At 41.3% G+C, this 15990-nt stretch overlaps 1 protein-coding gene across 1 annotated transcript; it reads left to right on the forward strand.

The window, feature by feature from the left end:
- Positions 1 to 6242: 6242 nt before the first annotated feature.
- PHPT1 (phosphohistidine phosphatase 1) lies at positions 6243 to 14515 on the forward strand. Its single transcript, XM_089675047.1, has 3 exons — positions 6243 to 6445; positions 9228 to 9355; positions 12768 to 14515. The coding sequence occupies exons 1-3, from the start codon at positions 6304 to 6306 to the stop codon at positions 12858 to 12860; spliced, it is 363 nt and encodes a 120-aa protein (XP_089531173.1). The 5' UTR covers positions 6243 to 6303; the 3' UTR covers positions 12861 to 14515.
- The last annotated feature ends 1475 nt before the right edge of the window (positions 14516 to 15990 follow it).

Genomic DNA, 15990 nt, shown 5'->3' on the forward strand with positions numbered 1-15990 from the left:
TACTATGGTAGCATTGTACTACTTTGGTCATAGTAAAATATGAAAAAAAAATCTTTAAAAAAATTTAATAAAAAATTAAAAATAATAAAAAAATAAACAAAAATAAAAAAAATATATAATTTTTTTTTTCATACTGTCACCAGTCAGTGTCCCTGTTCACCGCCATGCCAGTTATATGATGATGTTGTACTGCACTGGTGACAGTATGCTTGCTTATAGCAAAGTAATTCTTTTCTGAATTTTCTGATACTGATCACTTCCCCAAAGTAGTACAATGTTACTATGGTAGCATTGTACTACTTTGGTCATAGTAAAATATGAAAAAAAAATCTTTAAAAAAATTTAATAAAAAATTAAAAATAATAAAAAAATAAACAAAAATAAAAAAATATATAATTTTTTTTTTTCATACTGTCACCAGTCAGTGTCCCTGTTCACCGCCATGCCAGTTATATGATGATGTTGTACTGCACTGGTGACAGTATGTAAAAAAAAAAATAGTGAAAATAATTTTTTTCATTTTTTCATTTTCCGAAAAATTATGACAAAAAAAATACAACTTCAAAAAACTCACCATTCCTCTTATGAAGTACGTCGGACTGTCTACTCTGCAAAAAGGGGTCATTTGGGGATATCTGTACTATTCTGACATTCTTGGACCTCAAGAAATTAGATTGGCTGTCAGTACTTCAGGATTGATCAATTTTCAGATCTATACCATAGTTTGTGAACTATAAATATAAATAATACATCCTAATTTGGGTTATTTTCACCAAAGACATGTAGTAGAATACATCTCGGCCTAAATTTATGAAGAATAATTATTTATTTGTAAACGTTTATAACAGAAACAAAGAAAAATGTGTTTTTTCACAATTTTTGTTTTTTTTGTTAATTTAGCAAAAAAATAAAAACCCCAGCGGTGATTAAATACCACCAAAAGAAATCTCTAGTTGTGTGAAGAAAATGCTAAAATTTTAGTTTGGGTACAATGTTGTATGACCGCGCAATTGTCATTCAAAGTGTGAGAGCGCTGAAACGTGAAAAATGGCCTGGGCAGGAAGGTGTAAAATTGCCCGGTATTGAAATGGTTAAAGTGTCAGGAAGCACAGTGATAAGGGGTTAAAGCAGCCAATGTATTATGAATGGGATGCCAGTGCACCACAACCAATATAAAAAATCCATACAGCCTTCTTTTTAGTAACACACGGTTATGTTTGATATTGTGCACTACATATTGTTGTCTGCTGCACAGTGTGTTGGGTGACTTTCAGAAAGAATGCCTAGAACTGGCTCTGATTGGATGAGGTGGAGAGATGGGGCAATGATTTAATCATCTCCATCTCGTCCAATCAGAGAATGCCTTGTATTTATTGAGGAAAAATACAAGGCATTCAGTGAATGGTGCTGTGGCGAGTGAGCATCCCCGTGTTTACTATTCAGCAGGACAGCTGCTTGGTGTGGGACCTAGAAGGCAGCAGCGATTACTGTAGATCTACCACAGGGATTCTCTACTTCCACAGATGTCCGGCAGGTATAGCATATACTGGACCTATGTAATAAAATCCACACCTGGAGTTTAGCTTGAGGGCCAGTTCACATAATGCCCTAATATGAATTGCATAGGAACATGCTGTGCTTTCCTGTGCGATTCATATTCGGGTCTATGCAGCGCAATCTCATGCCCATTCATGTGAATGGGATGAAATTGCACCGCACCGTGCTAAAAGTAGTGCATGCACTATTTTTTTTAAATGCACAGCGACCACATTGCATGGTAGACGTGCAGTTTGTTTAGTTCCAAATCAAAATTCAGACACGTTTTCCATTATTAGGAGATTTGGATGTATCTGAATTTAGAACTACAATAGTAACAATTTAAACGAATCTGAAATAACGAAATTAAATTTGGCCGAAATTCGAATCGCTTCAAAAGCACATTTGAAAACAAATTCAAATTAGAAAACAAACTGGAAAACCAAGACGAATTTGAAAACAAGAATAGAATAAAACAGAACAGAAAATAAAGAAACAGAAAAGAATAGAACAGACAATAAAAGAATAGAATAGAAAAGAACATAGGAAAAAGGAACAGAATAGAAAATAAAAGAATAGAACACAATGCAGTAGAAAATAATAGAGTAAAACAGAACAAAATAGAATAGAAAATAAAGGAATAGAAAAGAATATAATCCATTAGAATAGAATAGAAAAGATTAGATTAGAAAATCAAAGAATAGAAAAGAATAGAATCAATTAGAATAGAAAATCAAAGAATAGAATAGAAAATGATAGAGTAAAACACAGCAAAACAGAACAGAAAATAAAGGAATAGAATAGAATCAATTAGAATAGAATATAAAAAAAATAGAATAGAAAATCAAAGAATAGAAGAGAAAAGATTACAACAGAGAATCAAAACATAGACTAGAATAGTATAGAAACAAACAATAGAATAGAATTACATAGAATGTAACTGCCTTCTGAAATTCGAATTTTGAATACAATAAATTTGAGTTCGAACAGAATTCATTAGAATATAAACCAATAGAAAAGAATGGAAAAGAATAGAATAGTTTAGAAAATGCTAAAATACTTTACAAAAAATAGTGAGCTGCGCTATGGTGACGTGAGTAGTGATCAACAAAGGGCAAAATTTTGCGGAAATAGAAATTTCCAATATGGTCACGCAACTCTTCATATAGCCCATATTTTGATTTTGAATGTTTGCCCACCCACAAAGAAAAGATCGGTCTAAAAATCGAATGGTAGGTGTATTGTAACACTGAGAGACAGAATAGCAACAAAAAATTCAAAAGAAATGCATGTCTAACAAATGATGCACTGATTTGCATGTTCATGAGGGAAATAATTATTTGATCCCCTTCACAAAACATGACTTCATACTTGGTGACAAATCCCTTGTTGGCAATTACAGAGGCCAGACGTTTCCTGTAGTTGGCCACCAGGTTTGCACACATCTCAGGAGGGATTTTGGCCCACTCCTCTTGGCAGATCCTCTCCAAGTCATTAAGGTTTGGTGGCTGACGTTTGACAACTCAAACTTTCAGCTCCCACCACAGATTTTCAATCGGATTAAGGTCTGGAGACTGGCTAGGCCACTCCAGGACATTAATGTGCTTCTTCTTGAGCCACTCCTGTGTTGCCTTGGCCGTGTGTTTTGGGTCATTGTCATGCTGGAACACCCATCCATGACCCATTTTCAATGCCCTGGCTGAGGGAAGAAGGTTCTCACCCAAGATTTGATGGTACATTGCCCCGTCCATCGCCCCTTTGCTGTGGTACAGTTGTCCTGTCCCCTTAGCAGAAAAACACCCCCAAAGCAGAATGTTTCCACCACCATGTTTGACAGTTGGGATGGTGTTCTTGAGGTCATAGGCAGCATTCCTACTCCTCCAAACATGGCGAGTTGAGTTGATGCCAAAGAGCTCCATTTTGGACTCATCTGACCTCAACACTTTCAACCAGTCCTCCTCTGCATCATTCAGATGTTCAGTGGCAAACTTTAGACAAACCTGGACATGTGCTTTCTTGAGCAGAGGGACCTTGTGGGCACTGCAGGATTTCAATCCTTGTCGGCGTAGTGTGTTACCAATTGTTTTCTTGGTGACTGTGGTCCCAGCTGCCTGGAGATCATTGACAAGATCCTCACGTGTAGTTCTGGGATGATTCCTCACTGTTCTCATAATCATTGACACTCCACAAGATGAGATCTTGCATGGTGCACCAGACCTAGGGAGACTGACAGTTGTTTTGTGTTTCTTCCATTTGCGAATGATTGCACCAACTGTTGTCACCTTCTCACCAAGCTGCTTGGCCATAGTTTTGTAGCCCAGTCCAGCCTTTTGTAGGTCTACAATTTTGTCCCTGAAATCCTTGGTCAGCTCTTTGGTCTTTGCCATGGCGGAGAGTTTGGAATCTGATTGATTGCTCCTGTGGACAAGTGTCTTTTATACAGGTAACAAAATTAGATTAGAAGCAGTCTCTTAAAGGGAGTGCTGCTAATCTCAGCTTGTTACCTGTATGAAAGACACCTGGTAGCCAGAAATCCTGCTGAATAATAGGGGATCAAAAACTTATTTCCCTCATGAACATGTAAATCAGTGCATCATTTGTTAGACATGCATTTCGTTTGAATTTTGTGTTGCTATTCTGTCTCTCAGTGTTACAATACACCTACCGTTCGATTTTTAGACTGATCATTTCTTTGTGAGTGGGCAAACATTCAAAATCAGCAGGGGATCAAATACTTATTTCCTTCACTGTACCATCAAAAACACATATAGATTGTGGATTGTAACATTAGAATTATTATCAAATCCAATACAATTGTTTTTGAATCTGTTGGAGTAATTTTCGAATCCCTTAGAATTATTTTCGAATCCGTTCAAAATGTCAAATTCAAATAAATGAAACCAATTCTGAAAAACAAATTAAATGAATTGAACGAATTGAACGAAACAAAACTAGTCGAATAACGAATCGAAACAAATTTTTTTTTTCATTTTGCACATGTCTATTGCATGGTACTTTGTAGCATGTGGTTTGGCGTGAGCCGATTCGGGGTGTTGTTAACTTTAACTGACCCCCGCAGCAGATCGCAAGAGCATTGCGATAGGAAAGCCGCACGGGAACGCGACTCTCCCGCACCACATTCCGCTGTGAATGAGCACTGAAGGAGAGAGCAGAGAGATGAAATAAACCTGCTGCTTCTCTTTTACTGTCCAATCACAGACTAGATAGGGACACATAGGTGAACAGGCTGTATAACATTGCAGCATCAGAGAGAAGTCCGGTCACCAGGCTGACTGTCCTGTGTAAGGGCCTTTCACACGGGCATTCCGTATGTCCATTTACTGATGAAAAATGGACCCCCATGTATTTCTATGGACTAGCGGTTGTAAATGGATGATCATCTGTTTACATCCTTTATTATTATTATTATACAGTATTTCTATAGCACCAAAAGGTTTGCTCAGCGCTGTACATTATAATGGGGGACAGAACATGAGACAATACAGTAACAAAACAATACACGAGGGGTTCGAGGGCCCTGCTCTTTCGAGCTTACAATCTAGGAGATTTAGCCACTTACCTGTCGCAGTATAGCAGATATACTGCTACACGGCAGCACGGGTGCGCAAAATCACGTATATATGTGATATTACATTTCTGGGTAGGGGGCGTGCGCGCACCGCACGTGCGCCCTATCTGCACCACCATTCGCAGCCGTGGATGTCAATCATTGAGTCCCACCCAGTGATTACCAGATGGCGCCCAGTGATTACCGACAATCACCGACGGGGAGGAAGACTGTTTTGTTTACAGTCTTCCTCCCTGTCAGCTTGGGCATACTGCTCAGGATGGCTGTGGACAGCACATCAGTGTGTACAGTGAAGCACACACCCCCTCCCCCGCCCCCTAGTAAAACAGTCCCTGCACACAGTTAACCCTTTGATTGCCCCTCACATTAACCCCTTCCTGCCCAGTGTCATTAGTACAGTGTCAGTGCCGTTTTTTTAGCACTGATCACTGTATTGGTGTCACTGGGGATGTCAGTGACACCAAATTAGTTCCCCCCCAGTGTCAGAATACCTGCACAATCCCGCTAAAAGTCGCTGATCGCTGCCATTACTAGTAGGAAAAAAAAATCCCAGTATATACTGTATACCGCTATTTGGAAACGCTATAACTTTCACGTAAACCAATTAATTTACACATCTTGGGATTTTTTTTAGCAAAGACGTCGCAGAATACATTTTGGCCTAAATTTATGATGAAATTTGATTTTTTAAATTTTTTTACTGGAAATGTTGAACCACTTGCCTACCGGGCACTTTTACCCCCTTCCTTACCAGGCCAATTTTCAGTGCTGTCGCACTTTGAATGACAATTGCGTGGCCACGCAACACTGTACCCATATGAAATTTTTATCTTTTCTCATAAACTGATGTAAAGTGATGAATGACGGATGAAAAACAGATGTGAAGTGATCTTTTTCTTGGAAAAATCATGACTGAACTGATGAAAAAAACAGAACGCCTGTGTGAAAGGGGCCGGCTTCATCACATTTATTTCAGTCATTGCTCTCTGCCTTGACTTCAACTTCAGTAACACATCTCCATGACAACGCTCAGCGGAAGTGAGGTTTCCTTCCTTTCAGTCTTGATTGGCGGGTCAGTCTTCTGTCTGGCTCCTGCGTTCTTATTGGACAACCGGCTTGATAGGGCGGGGTGACTGCTGATTGGATGCGCTGCCGTCGGTGTCAAGCAGGCGGTAGACATGGCTGAACTGGAGAAGGTCCCGGTGGTGGATATAGACCCAGACGGCACCTTCAAATACGTGCTGATACGAGTCAGCTACACGGAGAAGCTGACCGACTACAGGGACATCGTGAGGGGATACGGCTGGGCGGAGTACCACGGTGAGCGCGGGCAGCCATCTTTCCAGAGGGCTGCCATACCTTGGGTAGCCACGCCCTCAGTGTAACACGTGCTCAGGTGCTAGACCTGACGGAGAGTGAAGTAGCTGGGAAGGGGACCTGGCTGTCACTGAGGAGTTCTACGTCACCAATGGCATTGTTCCCAGTAAATACACAATATTGTATCGGACTATTCCGGGAAGAGTCGGTTCTCGAGCTCGTCCCTCTTCATCCTTGGCCCTTTCTTTTTGAAGGGTATGTCTGGGTCCTGTGCTGGCCCAGCTCCTCTTCCGCTCACCTCCTTCCTACATAACCTGTGTAGCTCCCAGGGGAGGAGCATAGGAAATACTAGAGTGGGGTCACTATACAGGTTACAGCCTGATTGTACAATCCCTGCGGATTGCTTTAGATTTACTAAAACCTTTGTAATATGAGGATCTACCTAATGTGTCCAATCAGAGTGGCCCTTGTACTGCATACTATTGGTTGGTCTAGAGCTGATTATATCCTATACAGCAGGACTTGACAATTTTACTTTGACTCTTGGAGCCACCGCAATGTTGGTTGTCAGTGCCCACTTCACTGGCCCCCGAAGACTGCGGGACCATTCACAGAGTGCAGCATGCTTCACGTATGTGCAGTAGGAAACTGTCTGTGAGCCGCACTGCGTGTGTCTATGGATGCATACAGCCCGGCTTGTATGGTCAGATTGGAATGTTCATGGTGACCCTTTGATTCTCCAAAACTGTAATATGAGGACCTACCAAAGTGTGTGTGTGTGTCCATCCATTCAGGCAGGCCCTTGCACAATAGTTTTTTTTTTTTTCTTTACAACTTGGATAGTGGCTCTAAACTCGGGGTCTTCAAACTATAATCCATGGATAAAATTAGGCCCTCGGCAAGATTCTATCTGGCCCTCTGATATAAGGCCTGGTTCACACTTATGCATTTTGCAGAAGCGCACTACAGTCCATTTAACATGGTTTCCTATGGGACACAGTCACATCTAAGTGTTTTTCATTTGCTGCGTTTTTGGAAAGGATGGACTTTTTTAAACAATGTTGTGCATTTTCGTTTAAGTAGAGTTCGCTGGACATGCGGCAGAAACGAGTATACTGTATTTTTGATGGGTTTTTTTTTTGCCAATAGGAAAATATTGACTTTGATGCAACTTTAGATGGGTGCAACTTGGATGCTGCTTGAATGCCAGAGAGTGTATTGTAGCATCAGTCACACTTCATTATCAGAACTGTCATACTTTCCTATTGGCAAAAAAAAAAAAGTGACAGTTGTATTCATGTAGTGTGATTATTATTATTTTTTTTTTTTATGTGACTTTACACTCTCTGGCATTCAAGTAGCATCAAAGTCACACCCATTCAAAGTCGCATCCAAGTTGCATCAAAGCTGCACCCATCCAAAGTCACATCAAAGTTGCATCAAAGTCAGTACTTACCTAATGACCCAAAAAAACCCCTGTAAAAACACACTGCAAAATGAGCCGGAAAAACTCAGTCTCAGCATGTTGAGACTGTTGACTCAGTCTCAACATGCAGGGAAACCGGAGTACCCGGAGGAAACCCACTCAAGCACAGGGAGAACATGCAAAATCCACGCAGGAGGTGCCATGGTTGGGAATTGAACCCATGACCCATTTACTGCACTGCAGACGTGCTAACCACTAAGCCACTGTGCTGCCCAATCTCAAGATGTTTCTCCACTATTTTGGCTTCCTTAGGAGATAGTTGTGCTACAAATTAAAGGAAAAGTTCACCTTTTGACCAAAAATAATAAAAATAAATAATAAATTAAAAAAAAATAAATTAAAAAAATAAATGCACATTTTAATGCAAACGTGTTTGATTGCAGCCATCTTCACCCTCTTCCTTCTTCCGTGTTTGTTTGCAACCATCTTCACCCTCTTCCTTCTTCCGTGTTTGTTTGCAGCCATCTTCACCCTCTTCCTTCCGTGTTTGCAGCCATCTTCACCCTGTCCTTCTTCCGTGTTCGCAGGCTCCGGCAGCTTGAATGGCTGTGCCGTGATGACGTCACTTCTGCGCGCATGCACTTTTTACGGCACACAGCTTTGAAGGATTGGCATGGGCATACCATTTCTTCAGAGAGCATGCGCCGGTACTGCTACACAGGTCATCTTCTAAACGATGCACGTTTAGGAGATATTTACAGTACCTACAGGTAAGCCGCCTTATAGGTTTACCTGTAGGTACAAGTACAAAAATAGACTTTACTATCACTTTAGGGGCCATGCAGACCTACCCTATACATAGGCAAGTCAATATCTTCCACCAGATGTTAATAGGTTCATGGATAGACCACCAATGTTTAGTCTGTGGAGACAGCCCACCAAAATCTACAAACATGAATAAATGTAAGCCCATCTAGGCAATAGATAAGTAAGGAATATAATCAACAAAAAGTAATAACTAAGTAAATTTTCATAACCACAAAGGGGAGATCGCCTTGGGTGTCCACCAACATCTCCCTGTAATATAAGCTGCGTTTTTTTTAATTGCTGTGTCCCGTTTGAGGTGGGTGATTTGCCCTTCTTGTTCTGTACATACATACATAGGAAGTAGGGACCTGACCTCCCCACCATCCAAACCTAATTGACTGGAGTTGAGCTTTAAATGAGATTTATTTAGAATCTTGACGATCATTTATTGTCTTGTTCATAAAATATTATCATTGTTATATATGTGCCATGTTCCCCTCATTTTGCACATTAGAATATGACTCTATAAAGGCTGGCACTGTTTTCTTGCAGCTGACATCTATGACAGAGTGGCCTCGGAGATTGAGAAGGACCGTGTGCTGGACTGTGAGTGCCTGGGGGGAGGCCGAATTTCCCATTCCAGCGGTAGCAAGAAGATCCATATCTACGGCTACTCTTTGGTAACTGAATTTATAGACATTGCTTTCTTTTCTGTTGCTTTACATCATTCTACAGACAATACTTTATTTATACAACAGAACTTTGAAGTAAAGGCATACATAAAGTGTGAGGGATGAGAGCAGCACAATGTATGATCAGTCCAGTATAGATTTATTAATCTTGATAATGGCTCACTAGGTATAGCCAATGCATTTCAGGGCACACAACTCTCACATTTATTAAAGCGGAGTTCCACTCACCCTGTCAAAAAAGAAGTCCGCAGCTACAAAAACTGTAGCTGCTGACTTTTAAAAAACAGCCACTTGCCTGTCCCACGATCCCGCGGTGTGTCCTCTGCAGCCTGTTTCACCGGCCATTCTATATTCCAGAAGGCTGGCATCTTCATTGTGGGTACCCGGCTGTGATAGCTTGCGGCTTCACAGCCGGGTACCCACTGCGCATGTGTGAGTAACGCTGCGCTTCACGAATGGTCCTGTAGTCTTCTGGGACCTGTCACGTGTCCCAAAAGACTACAGGGAGTGAGGATACCTTCCGCTCGCCTAGGAAGTGGAAGCTGGTACCTGTCAAATTTGGGTACCCCCCCCCCCCCCAAAGGTGCCAATCCTTAATGGGGAGCAGTCCTTAAAGAGTAACTTTCCCTTTTGTGAGGAGCTCTGCTTTAATCTCGATAATGGCTCACTAGGTATAGCCAATGCATTTCAGGGCACACAATTCTCCCATCGTCAGGGCTTGAATACTGGACATTGTGACAAAGGATCAAGAAATAGAATAATGTCAGGCTGGCACTCTACTGATATTATACTTATCTGTGATCCTTCGCTCACCTTGTCCAGTATTTCTTCCTATCGCTGCCAGCATTCAAGCCCTGAAGAAGGGGGAGTTGTGAGCCCCCGATACACGCTGGCATTCATTGCTGATCTTTTTATCAAGGTTGCTAAATCCAGGCAGGCCGTGCATGCGCACAACATTCCCTGTTCATTGCTGTCAGAAGGCCTTCAGTTGTTGGCAGCTGTTTATGATGCACAGGGCTTTAGCAAACTAATTGTCATCTAGTAAGGGTTGAGATCTTCTTTAGCCACTTGCCTACTGGGCACTTTTAACCCCTTCCTGCCCAGGCCCATTTTCAGCTTTCAGGGCTGTTGCACTTTGAATAACAATTGCACGGTCATGCAACACTGTACCCATATGACATTTTTATAATTTTTTTTTCACACAAATAGAGCTTTCTTTTGGTGGTATTTAATCACCACAGGGGTTATTTTTTGCACTATAAACAAAAAAAAAACAAAGTGTGAAAAGTTTTTCTTTGTTTCTATTATAAAATTTTGCAAACAAGTCATTTTTCTCCTTCACTGATGTGCGTTGATAAGGCTGCACTGATGAGGTGGCACGGATAGGCTGCACTGATGAAGCAGCACTGGTGGGCATTGATGAGGAGGCACTGATATGCTGCAATGATGGGCACTGACTGATGGGCACTGCTGGTGGCACTGATTGGCACTGCTGGGTGGCACTGATGATCAAAACTGTTCTATTGCCGACAACAGAGGGAGACTTGTGTGATTTGGAACTGTCAAATCTCATAACCAGTCTCACTGGTGTGAACCAGGGGTGAAGTAAATATCTACTCCAGGCAACTACAGTGGGGCAAAAAAGTATTTAGTCAGCCACCAATTGTGCAAGTTCTCCCACTTAAAAAGATGAGAGAGGCCTGTAATTGGCATCATAGGTAGACCTCAACTATGAGAGACAAAATGAGAAAAAAAATCCAGACAATCACATTGGCTGATTTGGAAAGAATTTATTTGCAAATTATGGTGGAAAATAAGTATTTGGTCACCTACAAACAAGCAAGATTTCTGGCTCTCACAGACCTGTACCTTCTTCTTTAAGAGGCTCCTCTGTCCTGCACTCATTACCTGTATAAATGGCACCTGTTTGACGTTATGGACAGGTGTCTTTTATACTGATAACAAGTTCAAACAGTCACACTCCAAACTCCACTATGTTGAAGACCAAAGAGCTGTCGAAGGACACCAGAAACAAAATTGTAGACCTGCACCAGGCTGGGAAGACTGAATCTGCAATAGGCAAGCAATAATTAGAAAATGGAAGACGTACAAGACCACTGATAATCTCCCTCGATCTGGGGCTCCACGCAAGATCTCACCCCGTGTGGTCAAAATGATCACAAGAACGGTGAGCAAAAATCCCAGGACCACATGGGGGGACCTAGTGAATGACCTGCAGAGAGCTGGGACCAACGTAACAAAGGCTACCATCAGTAACACACTACGCCGCCAGGGACTCAGATCCTGCAGTGCCAGACGTGTCCCCCTGCTTAAGCCAGTACATGTCCGGGCCTGTCTGAAGTTTGCTAGAGAGCATTTGGATGATCCAGAAGAGGATTGAAAGAATGTCATATGGTCAGATGAAACCAAAATAGAACTGTTTGGTAGAAACGCAACTCATCATGTTTGGAGGAGAGAGAATGCTGAGTTGCATCCAAAGAACACCATACCTACTGTGAAGCATGGGGGTGGCAACTTCATGCTTTGGGGCTGTTTCTCTGCAAAGGGACCAGGATGACTGATCCATGTACAGGACAGAATGAATGGGGCCATGTATTGTGAGATTTTGAGTGCAAACCACCTTCCATCAGCAAGGGCATTGAAGATGAAGCATAGCTGGGTCTTCCAACATGACAATGATCCCAAACATACCGCCCGAGCAACGAAGGAGTGGCTTCGTAAGAAGCATTTCAAGGTCCTGGAGTGGCCTAGCCAGTCTCCAGATCTCAACCCCATAGAAAACCTTTGGAGGGAGGTGAAAGTCCATGTTGCCCAGCGACAGCCCCAAAACATCACTGCTCTAGAGGAGATCTGCATGGAGGAATGGGCCAACATACCAGCAACAGTGTGTGCCAACCTTGTGGGGACTTACAGGAAACGTTTGACCTCTGTCATTGCCAACAAAGGATATATAACAAAGTATTGAGATGAACTTTTGATATTGACCAAATACTTATTTTCCACCATAATTCTTTCCAAATCAGCCAATGTGATTGTCTGGATTTTTTTTCTCATTTTGTCTCTCATAGTTGAGGTCTACCTATGATGCCAATTACAGGCCTCTCTCATCTTTTTAAGAGGGAGAACTTGCACAATTGGTGGCTGACTAAATACTTTTTTGCCCCACTGTATATGCTCAGATTGATAGGTTTGCTCAAAGTGCTTTTGGTCCAGGCTGATATAACTTAATATTTTGTATTTAGCCTGCAATAATGGATGAAGAAAATTTTACAGTAGCATACCAAAGAAAATTGGTTGTAGCCCCTGGTTAGCTTATATTTGAATTAACAGCCAAAATATTTCATAAAACACTAACTGCGCATTCTCTCATCTTTTGTAGGGTTTTGGTCGGGCCAAACACTCTGTAGCTATGGAGCTGATCAAGACTAAATATCCAGACTATGAGGTCACCTGGTCAGACGAAGGATACTGATGAGACTTCCAATGATCATACAGAATTCTGGGGCATGGTGTTGCTGTTCTGAGGCTTAAACTGCACAGGAGATTTTAGTCTTCTGCTACTCAGTGATTACCCACTTGCTGGACTTCATCTCTTTTGCTCCCCATTGTTTACAGTGGTTTGTAGATGAGGTCATTCTCATTACAGGTAAATCACGTAGTAATATAAAATTAAAGTAGAATTCCAGCCTTACACTAACTATTCTTAGAAATGTTCTCTTCCCCCGTCCTACTACCTATACTGCCTTACCTGTGTATTAAAAGATCTGTATACTTACCTATTTTTAGTCTGCTTCAGCCAGGTCACGTGATCCTTTGTGTTAGCAAGCAGTGTGTACAGGGAAGAGGAGGGAGCACTCGACAATGTCATGGAATTCTGTGATATCGCTCAAAGGCTCCAATGTTCCAGCTGTGGTTGGTGCTCCCTCCTTTCCCCTGCAGCTGTCACTGACTGACACAGAGGAGCCAAAGCCACGGATCACGTGACTGGAAGAGAGCAGGCCCAAAATAGGTAAGTACACATAGCTTTTATTACACAGGTTATGTAGCAGGAGAAGGGAGGGAGCATTTTTAAGAGCAGTTGCTGTTCGGCAGGAATTTCACTTTAAAAGAAATCTTTACTGAGGAATTATGGAAGCAACAATTGCTGACTTGTTCTTTTAAAATTCTAAATCCATGGCTGTCATACTGAATCAAATAAAGGATTTAGAATTTCTTATCTCGGACTTTCTAATCTGCATGTTTATTCCTAGTTGGTGACTCCAAAAGTATTGGAGCCAGAGACCGCTAGATGGAGCTCAGCAACGGAAACCTTTTTTTAAAGTAGGTTTACTATTAAATCTGAGGTCATATTGCATATGGAATACAGAAGCCTACTGTGTAAGTGTAGACCTGCCTTCTGTCCACAAGAGGGTAATGTATTCTCACATAGTTGTATGATAGTGTACAATTTGCCTTGACAAAGGGGAAGCCATTTTGTTGGCTGAACTTTATTCAAAATGATCACAATTGTACCTGCTAAAGTAACATTTACATTGCCTTACTATAAAGCTGGCCATACTTTTTTTTTTTTTTTTTTTATTCAACCAAAAAAAACCAGATTCATCCATCCACACAAACAAGGTGGATGGAAGAATATTTCCCCGCCAGGACATTGTATTCCGAGAGCTTCACCTATTGCCGTCAGAATACACTGATCAGTGATTTTGCTGCAGTTGCTAAGTTGAGAAACCTTTTCCATTACATACCTTTAACAGAAATCGGTCAAACGATCAACTTCTGTTAAGCAGGGACAGACATACACTGATCTTAATTCAGCCAGTGCCTGCTGATCCAACCAACTGTTTGATTAGGTGATGCCACTAAACTTTGCTAAATACATCTGTCTAGTGGCATCATCTAATCAAACAGTAAAGCGGGTCATACACGCATCAAAAGTTGGTTGGATCAGCAGGGTCTGGCTGAATTAAGATCAGTGTATGGCTGTCCCTGCTTAACAGATATATATTGAGCTAACATAAGACCTGCCTTCACATTAAAAGTGTCATCTTATTGTACTGTTGAGCTTTCTAATGCCACAAAATTTCCCTTTTCATGAGTGTTTCCTGTGTAAATAAAATAATCTGTGAACATCTTGGTAAACCTGTTATCTTTACTGCTATTTTATGTAAAATTTGAGCAGGGGGATGGTTTACATTTACTGATAATCACCTTGGAAAGCAGACCCAAAACTGTACACTAAGAACATATGACTGAACTGCTTTACTTGTTCACATACTTTTAATCTTCCTTGACCAGTGATTTGACACCCCAGCCACACAGCATAGCCAGAATGGTGACCTCACCGATCACTTTCAGCTTCATGTGTCTCCTGCACACTTATTAGAATATAAAAGAGTTTAAAGTTATTCTAAAGGCTGTACTTTTTGTATTGAAAAGACAAAATGTTATACTTATCTGCTCTGTGCAATGATTTTGCAAAGAGTAACCCCAATCCTCTTCTATTTTTGGTCTTCTGCTGGCCGTCTATGTTGCCCCTCCCCTGCAGAGTACCACGAGCCACACTCCTGTGAATGGACATTGTCTGCTGCTGTGCAAGCCAGTGAGGAGAGAGAGACCCCAGAGAGCTGCTGCTCTCATGCACATCGCAGGATTGAGATGGGCTCGGGTAAGTACGGTAGTGAAAATAATTGATCCCCTGCAGATTTTGTGAGTTTTCCCACTTACAAAGAAACAAAGGGTCTATCATTTTTATCATAGATGTATTTTAAATGATAGTGACAGAATATCAACCAAAAATCCAGAAAAAACATGATACAATTGTTATAAATTGAGTTGCAGTTCAGTGAATAAGATAAGTATTTGATCCCCAAGCAAAATATAACTTAGTACTTGGTGGAGAAACCCTTGTTGGCAAGCACAGAGATGAGATGTTTCTTCTAGTTGCTTACCAGGTTTGCACACATTTCGGGAGGAATTTTGGTCCACTCTTTACAGATCTCTATATCCTTAAGGTTTCTTGGCTGTCACTTGGCAACTCGAAGTTTCAGCTCCCTCCATAAATTTTTTTTATAGGACTAAGGTCTGGAGACTGGCTAGGCCACTCCATGACCTTAATGTGCTTCTTCATGAGCCACTCCTTTGTTGCCCATCCATGACCCATCTTCAGTGTTTTGGCTGAGGAAAGAAGGTTCTCATCCAAGATTTTACAATACATGGCCTCTTCCATTGGCCCCTCAATGTGGCAAAGTCGGCCTGTACCTTTTAGCAGAGAAATATCCCCAAAGCAGAATGTTTCCACCTCCGTGCTTGACTGTACGGATGGTGTTCTTATGGTCATAGTCAGCATTTTTCTTCCTCCAAACACGCCAAGTTGAGTTAATGCCAAAGAGCTCATGTGGTACACAGATTAGTCCTGTCTGTAGGAGCCAGAATTATTGTTGGTTGGTGGGGGATCAAATACTTATTTTACTCACTGAACTGCAACTCAATTTATTACTCAATTTATTACATTTGTATCATGTTTTTTTCAGGGTTTTTGGTTGATATTCAGTTTCTTTCATTTAAATACACCATTCCTTTGTAAGTGGGCAAACTTACAAAAT

This window comes from Staurois parvus, unplaced genomic scaffold (genome assembly GCF_062004578.1).
Source record: "Staurois parvus isolate SC_StPar_1 unplaced genomic scaffold, SC_StPar_1.0 ptg000154l, whole genome shotgun sequence".
Classification (NCBI taxonomy): Eukaryota; Metazoa; Chordata; class Amphibia; order Anura; family Ranidae; genus Staurois; species Staurois parvus.